Source organism: Falco peregrinus, chromosome 5 (assembly GCF_023634155.1).
Source record: "Falco peregrinus isolate bFalPer1 chromosome 5, bFalPer1.pri, whole genome shotgun sequence".
Taxonomy (NCBI): Eukaryota; Metazoa; Chordata; class Aves; order Falconiformes; family Falconidae; genus Falco; species Falco peregrinus.
In genome coordinates, this window is record NC_073725.1 from 65,205,805 (window position 1) to 65,217,265 (window position 11,461).

An 11,461-nucleotide genomic window follows, 5' to 3' on the forward strand; every position below is an offset into this window, starting at 1 on the left:
CTTGCGGTTCAGAAAGGTAGTTTTGATGGTAGAGGGCTAAAAAGCTGGTCATTTTGGAAAACTTGGATTTTGTTTATGTAAAAAATATTGTGCTTCTTGTCTCCCCTTGCCCCTTCTTCCTCTTTCCCTGAATGGTCTTATTTAGGAACAGGGTCTGTGCTCTTTTGAAGCCTTCGAATATAGGGCAAATTTCAGGAAATGACAAAGTATTACCCATTTTTTTCTCCACTGCTTACATTTCTTATGCAATCAATGGCCCTTGTGGACCACACTCGGTGAGGTGATGCCCTAAGTTCATCACTGCTTTCAAATTACATCCAGCTCTTGGTAGCAAACTGACCATGCTGGTGCTCCCTTGGCTTGAGGGAGCGTCAGGTATTAGACCCAGCCCTTTCCCTAGTGGTACAAAATCACTAGAGAAATTCACTTACAATGTAAGCTTTAAATCTTGTTCCATACCGAGTTTGTTTCTGCTGTAAGGGTCGACTCACTTGGATGTCATCCAGGGTGAGAAGAGGCTTGACAATCTTTATTTCAGCATGCTGCTATAACCGGTTCTGTGAGCTCCAACAAATGTGAATAAGTTTACAAGGTGATGATTTTTTTTGTCAATTTTGTAAACAAGTTCGAATGAAGTTTACCGTGTGCATATCTGCTGTGTACTCTCATTTTTGCATGAACTCAGTTTCTCTGCTACTGGTTTTTCCTACCCACCTTCCAAAATTTATTATTCTAATCCTAAAAATCTTGATTTTAATACACTGCCATCTCTTTCCTGTCAGTGGATGACATGAAGTGGCTCACCTGCAGATCTTTCAGGAATTGCCATTACCTAAAGTGCATGTTTTTATAGGTACATTAATGATGCAGAAATATCTTTTGACAGAGCACATGGATGAGAACCCCCTCCTGCCTTGACAGGTACTTGCCCACTTTTTAATATGCCAGCCTTCCACATTCCTTGAGTTAGTTTTAAAGGTCAGGAACAATTGTCTCACTGCCTTGGGGTATGTAACCTTTGCTCGGTCACTGTGCCGACTGCCCTTTCGGTTTCCTGAGGCAGGCTTCGGGTGCCGCGCTGCCCTTCAGGCCTGCCTGCTGCTTCGGAGCACGCTTGTGCTGGAGCCCCAGATCAGCAAAAGCGACTTTTGTGCTTCTCGTACCCCGAGCTCTCGCCTGGGCTACCCCCCGCCCCCGCAGGCTGGACCTGGTCCCCGCAGCACCCCCTCAGGCAGCAGCACTGCCGCGGGGGAGGGGGGGTCCCGCCTCACGAAGCTGACAGGCTCGGGCTGAGGGGAACCCGTGCTCTGGCGCCGGGGCGAGAGGCCCGTGGCTCTGCCGGAGCTCTCGCTCCCACCGGTGGGCCCGGGGTGGCGGTGGAGTAGGGGGACACGGGGCGGGAGTGCGGGGCGACCCCTCAACGGCCCTTCCCGCCAGGGCGGCTCGGCGGAAGTGACGCGCGGCGGCGGCTGCCGGCACCCGTAGGCACGGAGTAGGGGGCGGGGCCCCGCCTCGGGAAGCGTCGCGTTGGCGGCGGTGACGTTGCGGCGGCCGGGCGGCGCAGGCAGCTATGGCGGCCCCGCTGGCGGCGGCGGCGGCGGGCGCCGGGGCGGTGCCGGGGCGGGGGGGCCGCGGGCCGGCGCTGCGGGAGGGGGCGCGGGTGTCGGCGCTTTGCCTGGCCTGGTACGGGCTGAGCGCCGGCGGGAACGTGGTGAACAAGCTGCTGCTGGGCGGCTTCCCGCGGCCCGTTACCGTCTCGCTCTTCCACATCCTGGGGCTGTGCGGGCTCCTGCCGCCTCTGCTGCGCGCCTGGCGGGTGCCGCCCGCCGGCCCGGCCCAGCTGCCGCCCCGCGCCTATCCCCGCTACATCCTGCCGCTCGCCTTCGGCAAGTACTTCGCCTCCGTCTCCGCGCACGTTTCCCTCTGGCGGGTCCCGGTCTCCTACGCGCACACAGGTGAGGCCCGTGGAGGGGGGGGGGGGGACACGGACGGCCTTATGCCCGGCGTGTGCTCCTGCAGGTGCCCGGGCGGGGATTGGCCCAGCGCCGGTTGGGCTCGTCTAGGGTCCCGGTGCAGAGAGCTGAAGCCCAGTGTGGGCTCGTATGGGTGGCCGGTGCGGTGTCCTGGTCCCCGCTGTGTGCTCGGACTGGTGGCCGGTGCAATGGTCTGGGGCCCAGTGTTGGCTTGTACGGGGGCCCAGTACAGTGACCTGAAGCTCAGTGTGTGCTCATACAAGTGCCCAACACGGTCTCCCAGTCCCCCCTGCGTGCTTGTACATGTGCCCAGTGCGGTGTCTCAGTCCCTACTGTGTGCTCATACAGGTGCCCAATACAGTGTCTCAGTCTCCACTGTGTGCTCCTACGTGTGCCCAGTGCAGTTTTCCAGTTTCTGCTGTGTGCTCATACAAGCACTCAGTGCAGTGTCCCAGTCTCTGCTGTGTGCTCCTATACATGCCCAGTGCGGTGTCCTGGTCCCTGTTGCATGCTCATATGGGTGCCCAGTGCAGTGTCTCGTTCCCCGGTACATGCTTGTACCAGTGCCCAGTGCAGTGACCTGAAGCCCAGCGTGTGCTTCTGTGGGCGCCCGGCATGATGTGCTGTGCCCCACCGCGTGCTCATGTGGGTGCCTGGTGCAGCACCGAGAATTGGCCAGTGTTTGTCTAAGCACCCAGCACAGTGGTGAGGAGGAACAACCCAGCGTGGGCTGAGGTTATGGCTCTGGTGGGACCAGACCTGAGCCCCTCCTACCTCCCCAGCACTCACCCTCTGCTGACGGTGGTTGATGGAGTTGGCCCAAGCTTTGCATCTCCACCAACATTTTCTTTCCTTTCTCAGTAAAAGCGACGATGCCAATATGGGTGGTTCTTCTTTCGCGGATCATAATGAAGGAAAAGCAGACGACGAAGGTGCGGACAGGTTTGCTGAGGTTCCTTTTCTTGGTGGTGTCCGTGGTGTGCTCTGCTGGCTGGGGTCAGGAAAGCTTGGACTTTGGTTAGCTGGGTGAATTTTGTGATTGAAGTTAGATTACACAGACTTTACAAATTCTTATTCCTTTTATCGTGAACGTAAAGAAAACACATCTGAATGTTGAGCAAGGTGATGCTCTCTGATGTGCTGGAGTTGTTATAGCGTGTATTGTAGTTGCTTAAACTTTCTCCAACTACAATAGCATAAAAATTGCTCCCTGGTTTTGTTGCTTTATTCTTCTTTCTCCTTTCTTCCCCAAATAGTAATATATATAAACTCAGTTGAAATGAAAGTTCTTAGAAGGCGTAAGCTACTATTCTGTATTCCTTTCAGGTGTACTTGTCTCTGATCCCCATAATTACTGGTGTCCTGCTGGCCACAGTCACGGAACTTTCTTTTGACATGTGGGGACTCATCAGTGCACTTGCTGCTACTCTGTGTTTTTCACTTCAGAACATCTTCTCAAAGAAGGTAATAATAGTTTTGCTGTTCATAATGTTGATTAGTAGCATCATCCTTTAGCAGGACTTGGTATGCTAAAAATACTTTAATATGTCTTTTCCAGTACACATATACATATTTACTTTTTAAAGTTGACTTTATAGTCAAAGGAGCCCAAAGTAATGGTTGGCTATTTTGTATGCCTGTTCTCTACAGCAAATCCTACCTGTTGAAGCTGTTATACTGAAAATCGGGCAGAACTCAGTTTTCTTTACTCCTCAGCATAGATGTTTTTTTCCGCTGACAATTCAATAAGTGCTTAAATTCAGCAGCTCATTTGAAAGCTTTTAATGTATCTTGTATCAAATCCTTTCTCTGTAGTGAGTTAGTGTCAACACTGAGCTTGCCTTGAAATCCTAGAAACAAAATGTATGTCCAGAATCTGTTTAGTTACAAAATTATTTCTGGTTTATAGAACATCTTATATGTGTTGTTATCTTGTTAATACTAAGAGTCACCACTCAAGAAACCATTGTTTTTCAAATGGACATCTGTTTTTCTTTGGTTGTCCTTATAGGAAAGTCATACTATAATGGTATTTACTTATTTTCATAATTTATCTATTATTTAACAGTAACAGCTTTAGACAGCTCCTGAATCTCTGCTGATAACGTGGGCAGTAGCTGAAGAAAGGCTATTTAATAATGTGTTTTGTCAGGTATTAAGAGATTCCCGAATACATCACCTTCGGTTGCTGAACATACTTGGGTGCCATGCTGTATTCTTCATGATCCCAACGTGGGTGTTGGTAGATCTTTCTTCCTTCTTAGTAGAGAATGACTTGGTAAGTGTCGTATTTGGGAAACTTGTTTGCTATTAAGAAAGAAAGGAGAAAATAAAACCAACAAATCAACAAACACCACCACCCAACCAGAAAAGTGTGCTGAAGTGTTTCAGTGTAGTTTCTTGTCAGCGTGGAAGGAACTGTTGTGCAATACATGCAAATTGTTTCACAAAATTATATAAAAAAAATAAACGTAGCGTTCATTGTGAGAATTCATGTCAGGGCTAGGAGAGGTAGTGTGTGCATGTAAATCTCAGGAGTTAGTGGCTGGTGACAGAACAAATGCACCCAGAACGTGTGTTACAAATACGCAGAGAGATGTTTTCTCAGAGTTGGTAGTTGCATAATGTAACATACTTGCGTGCATCTTTAGAGTGAAGTTGCAGATGTTCTTCCCATTAATGGCAGGTAAGAAGTGACTCATTGTATTTGCATTCTTATCTGAGACCTGAGATAATTTTTTTTCTTGTAATGTTTGTCTTTATGACAGAGCACGATGTCTCATTGGTCATGGACCTTGATGCTGCTTATAATCAGTGGATTCTGTAATTTTGCCCAGAATGTCATTGCCTTCAGTATTCTTAATCTGATCAGCCCGCTAAGTTACTCTGTCGCAAACGCCACAAAAAGAATCATGGTCATCACGGTGTCCCTTATAATGCTTCGCAATCCGGTTACGAGCACCAATGTCCTTGGAATGATGACAGCTATCTTGGGGGTCTTCTTATATAACAAGGTAAGGGGTTGGGGGGGGGGCTGTTTGTTTATTCAGGACGCTCACTTGAAACAGTCCAGTAGTTTTGAATTATTTTTTGTACAAGAAGTTAACAGCTGGCAGAACAAACATGTAGAGTGCATAAGGCTTCATTGCAGAGGAGGTACATATAAGTGGAGTACGTGGGTGCCTGGGTCAGACCAGCTGTTAGGATTCTAACAAGCTTAAATTTTGATCTTAATATCTGCTTGAAAAATGAAGATTGGGAAGTAACGCACACCTCTTGAGCAAAAGAGCAGCTTACTGATTTGCCACGTGAGGGGAATGAGGTTTTTGTTAGAAGCCACTAAAGTAAGACTCTAACAGGCATAGATAGTGGTGTAATTGTAAAGCTATTATGCTTTTTTCTAGGTGTATGAGTATGTTAGGTGATACCAAAGAAAAACATTATTTATTTATTTATTTATTTCCTAGACAAAATATGATGCAAATCAAGAAGCAAAGAAGCAGCTACTTCCCGTTACAACTGCAGACCTTGTGAATTTGGACCATCACCGAAACGCTCCTGAAAAGTCTCAGAATGGACTTACGGCATTTGCACAACATGGAGACTATCAGTACGGTCGAACCAGTATCTTAACAGATCACTTCCAGTATAATCGGCAAAACTACCCAACTACCTACAACTTAAATCGTTTTGATATATAGAATCCTGGCAAACAGGTATAGACTGTGATATCAAAGTGTCCCCAACATTATCAGAAACTTTTAGTACATCCATGAATGTAAAGCCATTTTATTGTACAGTTTTTGTGGAAGGGAAGATGCATGTGTAGTGGAAGCGGTACAGACCTTCAACTTCTGCTAAGCAGACCTTTAAACATGAAACCACTAGATCTGACACTGGAACCAAATGCACAGTGTAGCTCTTGTACAGAGATTCTGGTGAAATGCACGTACGTAACTTCAGAGTGATCGTCACTGCTGTTACTGCTCCTTTTCAGAGTCCTGTCAACTGATGAGTCTTTTGGCAGCTAAATTCTGGCCAGTATTTTGTTTCCAGGCTGGTGACACTACCTTTAATTTGTTTTCTCATGTTGTAACGATCCTTGCTTTTAATGAAACTTTCAGAAAGAAGTGAAACTTCTGGTTATCAGGATTTGTCTGTCTGATAATTTGACTTACACGCATCAGTTGCAGATAGGTAGACCTGAATTCATCTTGAGCACCAATGAAACTTCATGTGGGTATTAACTGCTTTTGTGCCTATGCCTTTAGTTTTTGGTGACAAAGCAGACAGGTTTCTGAAAGAGTAGACAGTAGGAAGATTGAGCTCTGCAAGAAGCGTACTTGAGGCACAGAGAAACAGAATTTCCTAAAATCACTGTTGTCCCAGTCACTGTAGATAACAAACAGAGCCAAAGATCATAATTGTCTTCTGAATAACGTAGTCCTCTAACTTCGGACATTGCTCTTCCTTGGCAATGCAGAAAGAACACACCTCCACAAATAAAGTGTTTGGAATAAGATTTTTTTTTTTACTTGCTTCACACCTGTTCTTACAAAAGTCTTTTGTTACTTTCAAAATTGAAATGTTTAAGGTGTTTTCTTCTCAGTTCTGTGCATATATTATGCTTTCTTACATGAATCATTTATTATGAACGCATTAATTTGAGTAGCCATCATTCTTCATTGTTTCTTGTCTGTCTTTTTAGCCTCTAATTGGTGTTTTAAGTTTCTTAATTACTGCTGCTGGAGTTGCTGTGTGCATTTAGCCCGAGTTCCACTTCCTGCCAAAGTTAAATTGTGTATCCTGCTCTGTTCCTGCAACTCCCCTAGCTTGAATAGTAAATTGTTAAGAAAAAAATATTTGAATCAGCAGTAAATAGATAATTGATGATTAAGAAGAACCGATTCTGTTAGTATAAACGAATGTACTTAATTCTAGACACATTGATTGTTGTGCATCAGATACCACATCTGTGCATGAAAGGAATGAAACCAGTTGAACTTGGGTTTCACTGAGCCAGATTTTTATTTGGCAAAAGAAGATTTTAGGGGCTTTCTTTCCTTAACAGAAAAGCTGTTGTACAGTGAGACTTCTGATAGTGTAAGTATTACATTTTTACTAGAGAGGTATTACACACCCATGACAACATTTAGGGTGTGGTACAGAACACTCCCTCCGCTTATTTATTGCTTTAAAAATGACCATTTCCATGATGTGAGGTGATGATTTGGCTCCTTTCCGGATAATAAATAATTTATTTTCAAGTGCAAAGTCAACCTGATCTTAATCTTTTGGCTGACTGTGGAGGTAGTGATGTAGACTGCCTTCCACCTTACGGTCCAAAAGAGGAAATGGTCTTTCTGAAACTTCAGAGATAGGTTTACGTTGCTAATGCTTTATGCTGCTAATGTTTGTGAGCAGAACTTCCTTGACTTGCCTGGAATTGAATCTGTTAGTGCTAGCTTAGAACTTGGACTTTTAGTTTAGAAATTCTACATAAAGTATTTCCTAACCCAGGTTAACAAGAACAAGGTAATGAGGAAAAGCGTTCTTTCAGATGAAATGTCTTTTGCCCATTCCAGTATTAATTTATGTGTAATTATTTCTTTTTAATATGGGGAATTGCAAAATGTGTATTTCTAAGTCTCACTTCCCACCATGTAAGTGCTTTTACATACATGTAAAAAGGATTGTGTGAACTCTGGATTTGCATTAGGTTCTGGCTCTGCAAAGGACTGATTTGAGGATGAGGTATTTAGGCTAATATTTTTAAGTGGGGCTGAAGTTTGCCCAACTGCTTTCAGAGGGAGCTAGGTGCAAACGCTTCATTGTGGTCTTTGTGCCATTGAGAAAATGGAAATGGTTCTTCCTTACTTCTCAGGGGGGTGACATACCAGAAAAAAGTAGCAGTGGGGGCCCCAGGGATGTGCAGGTGTACTAGGAGTTCATCTCCACATCTTCTGTTATGTCTGCTGCTGTACCATCCCCATACAACTTGAACCATTACTTGTAATAAAGCGCCTCATACTTTATTCACAGATCAGAGGCTTTATTAAATATATTTAGATTATTTCATTTTAGAGAACATAACCAGATCTTTTTTGCAACTGTTTTCAGAGAAAGTTTGCACTGCGCACTTGCTGTGGCAAGTCTTTAGCTCAGCTTCTTCTGTCAAGAGTACAGAAGCAGGTGAGAGTTTTCTGTTAAAAATACCTTGTCCCAAATTCTGGTCTGGGCTTGTGGCCTCGCTGTGTCTCTGAAACAAAACTACTGTATTTGCAGAGCAAAAAGGGACTGACCCAAAACAAGGATATTGTCCATTTAGAGCCTGGAGAGTGAATCTTTTCCCTGGAGACTCCCTGGTATGGTGTTTGTGCTCCTATAGTTCAGGTCTGTGGTCAACAGGGATCATTTTGTCTGGTAGAACATACAATTAAAACGGTTAGGTGAACCAGTTACAAGAGGTGGTTTTGCTGAGTATGTGAATTCGAGTCCTTAAGCAATATTGCCCACATTCAGGTAAAGGAAGTTTCTGATACTGTTGTAATATATATTTTAATCTTGGACTGCTGGCAAGATCTTGTTTGGCAAGGTGAAGCATTTGTTTTAACATGGTTTGTAAATTAATGACGTATTTAACTATGTACATAAGTTGTAGAAAGTATGGAAACACTGGAATAAAAAGGGCATATCTAGAAAATCATGTATAATGACCCCGTTATTAACTCGGAATGAAGGGGGTTGGTTGGAGTTTTTTACTTGCAGGAAGCTTTGGGAGTGCCATGCATTATTAGTAATGACCACTCATGAGAAACCGGATTAATGTTTTGCTGTGTGGGTGTGATACCTTACCAGGTGGTTACGTAGACTGAAACTACGCCAATTTCGGTGTCCTAACACCAGTCGCTGGTATCCTTAGGAGTGTTTTGATTTCCATTACGCATTTCTAATGTGTATAAATACTTCACAGAATGGGAGAAATTCTTCCCAAAACAGTCCTGGATAGTTGTAGAAATACCAGGGTGAGGGAAACCAACCTCTCCCCACTGCCTGTGGGGTTTCTGTTGATAGCTTCATAGAGTATTCGGTGCTCTTTCAATAGATCTTCAAAGTATTTCCCTGGCAGATTCAATTTTAGTACCCAGTAGTAATTGGAGCATCTTTATCACCTGGTAAAACGCTTGTGTTTTTTAAATAAATGATTGCTAAATAAAATTGAGGCAATACTTGGGCTTTGTAGGTGTACAGTGATTTGTAAAAATGGTAATTTGGGATCAACTTATGATGATTCCTGAAGCTCAAGACCTTTTCTTTCTAATCTGTGTTCAAACTCATATTTTTCTGATGTAGCATTTTGCAGCAGAAGAAACTTCTGCCGTGTAGCTCTTTGTGAAAAAGGTGCAATACAAATAAAGGGAAAGTTTTGTTTTTCTAAGGCTTCCTTTTCTGAACCATGTTGTAAGCTGTTAAAAGTAATGCTGAAATATCTTGGTGGTGGTGGTAAAGACAAGTAAAATTTGTTAATCCTGAGACAATAGGTGTATGATAGAATCACAGTATGTAGATACACAAGCGCAAAATACGCAGGTGGCGGTCACTGCCTGTCTTTTTTGGGGGGTTTATGTTGGTACTCTATAAATATATGTGAATATGGGTGGTTTTAAAAAACAAAACAAAATCATAAAAAATGCACTCCTTACTGTATGAAATCTGGCACTTAAGCAAATGAACACTTTTGTATTATTTTCCTGTTCTTATTTCTGCTGTCATTCTGTGAAGTTCTGGATGTTACTCAGCCGGATTGCCTGTGACACGCCCCTCCGGCCTGTAGCTGATGCTGCTGATCTGGGATCCCTTACGGGCCGACAGGAAGAAACTGCACTGGTGACTTCCAGGTACTTGGGACTTTGTCCTGTCTGAAACAAATCAGGTGCTCAGGTGGTTTTTAGCAGACATCTCTGTCAGGTAACTCTAGCATTTGGAGCATTTTGTGGATAAGCAGTCACTGCGTTCTGAGAAACATGGCAGCCTGAGTGGTGACTCTGGGGCTCCAGTGTGCAAAGCAGTGACGTGTGTGTTGGCACAAAAGGTGGCAGAAGGAATTTTGAAAAGTTTCATACTTTTTTGAGTATAAGCTGAGATTTGAACTTCATCTGGTCTCCTGGCATCTGTGTTAATTCCAGGACTGTAGAGTGATGCAGAATTGTCAGTTTGTATTTGATTCTTCCCCCACCCCATCCGCCCAGCCTTTGTTATTTGGATACATGGAAGCATCCATCTTTCTGAGGTTTTATATCCTGTAGATAATATAGTAGGGTCTTCATGGTTTGTCTTGTTAAGAATAAAAAGTTATGCCTTTTTGTGAGGCTGTCTGTGAGTTACCTGTGTGAGTGGAAATCCTGTGAATTGTAATTTAATGCTTGAAATTTAAGATGGTGATTACAGCTCCAGGTGAGCCTTAGGATATTCGGTTTGCTTTTGGCCTCATGATTCCCAGATAATCACTTCCACTTGTAGATTCAGTTTTCCTAAAATATTAAAAGACCTCAAAATTGTTTGAGCCCTGCTTTGAGTTTTCATGTCTAGTTCTCATATAAATGGTCTTGAAGCGTGGTGGGTTTTTTTGAGGTTTTTTGAATCGTGTAAGTAGGAATTAAGCGATTTCAGCCATGCCTTGTAGCTCAAGTTGGATGTGAACATGACCAGATCAGTGCCTCGCTTTTGAAGGAATGCTTTCCTGAATCCAGAAGGTATATGAATGTGCTGTATTTTTAATCTCACTTTGAAAAATAATGGAGGATCGGGTGAGTTAAGAACCAGAAATTATTTGGATGTTATTGTTTTAACTGCATGAAGAAATAAGTCACTGAAAGAAAGCAAGTGCTTAAATAATGGCCCTGTGTAGCATCTGCACTTTCCCTAAGTTTTTAGGTTCAGCTCACTCTCTACTGAGCTTCCTGCACATCCATGTACCTTTTCTTGTTATGCCAATGGTCTGCATAGCTTAAGTGCTGCTGCGATGGATCGTCCTCCAAAACGGAACATGTTAAATAACATTCTTTCCTTTAAATCTCCAACAACTGAACTGCAGCTTGGACGTGGTGGTGGAAAAGTTGAGGAATCAAGTGCTTCTCGAAGTGAGGCTCTGCAGGTATTTCGTGAGCTGAGCAGGGGAGCTTCTGAACAGGACCTGCTTCTCCCTCAGAGGCCGGCGAGTGGCCGCGGCGGGAGGGCGACTGGGGAGCCGCAGTGGCCCTGAGTGGCCTGAGGCCCTGCCCCGCGGGCCTGTACACGGCCGGGCCTTGGCCTGTGCCTGCCCGCGGGCTCGCTGCGGGTCCCGGGGCCTCCGCTCAGTGCATCCCCCCTCAAGGCCTCCCCCTTAGGGTGCCCCCTGCCTCCCAGGACGCCTCGTCCCGCCAGCCGCGCGCGGGAAGGGGCGGGCGGAAGTGGTGGAGGAACCGCCGCACATGCCGCGTCGCGCGCGC

The 11,461-nt window shown here is 44.8% G+C and overlaps 1 protein-coding gene across 1 annotated transcript; it reads left to right on the forward strand.

Annotated features, from left to right (window-relative positions):
- The first annotated feature begins 1,539 nt into the window (after positions 1 to 1,539).
- SLC35E1 (solute carrier family 35 member E1) lies at positions 1,540 to 8,676 on the forward strand. Its single transcript, XM_055804342.1, has 6 exons — positions 1,540 to 1,955; positions 2,835 to 2,905; positions 3,300 to 3,437; positions 4,126 to 4,251; positions 4,742 to 4,987; positions 5,441 to 8,676. The coding sequence occupies exons 1-6, from the start codon at positions 1,571 to 1,573 to the stop codon at positions 5,672 to 5,674; spliced, it is 1,200 nt and encodes a 399-aa protein (XP_055660317.1). The 5' UTR covers positions 1,540 to 1,570; the 3' UTR covers positions 5,675 to 8,676.
- Positions 8,677 to 11,461: the final 2,785 nt, after the last annotated feature.

Excerpts from the sequence above, each read along its gene's own strand:
- SLC35E1 (XM_055804342.1), top strand. The coding sequence starts at position 1,571 with ATGGCGGCCCCGCTGGCGGCGGCGGCGGCGGGCGCCGGGGCGGTGCCG. Across the intron at positions 1,956-2,834 it reads GGTCTCCTACGCGCACACAG|TAAAAGCGACGATGCCAATA; the intron begins GTGAGGCCCGTG and ends TTCCTTTCTCAG. Across the intron at positions 3,438-4,125 it reads AGAACATCTTCTCAAAGAAG|GTATTAAGAGATTCCCGAAT; the intron begins GTAATAATAGTT and ends GTGTTTTGTCAG.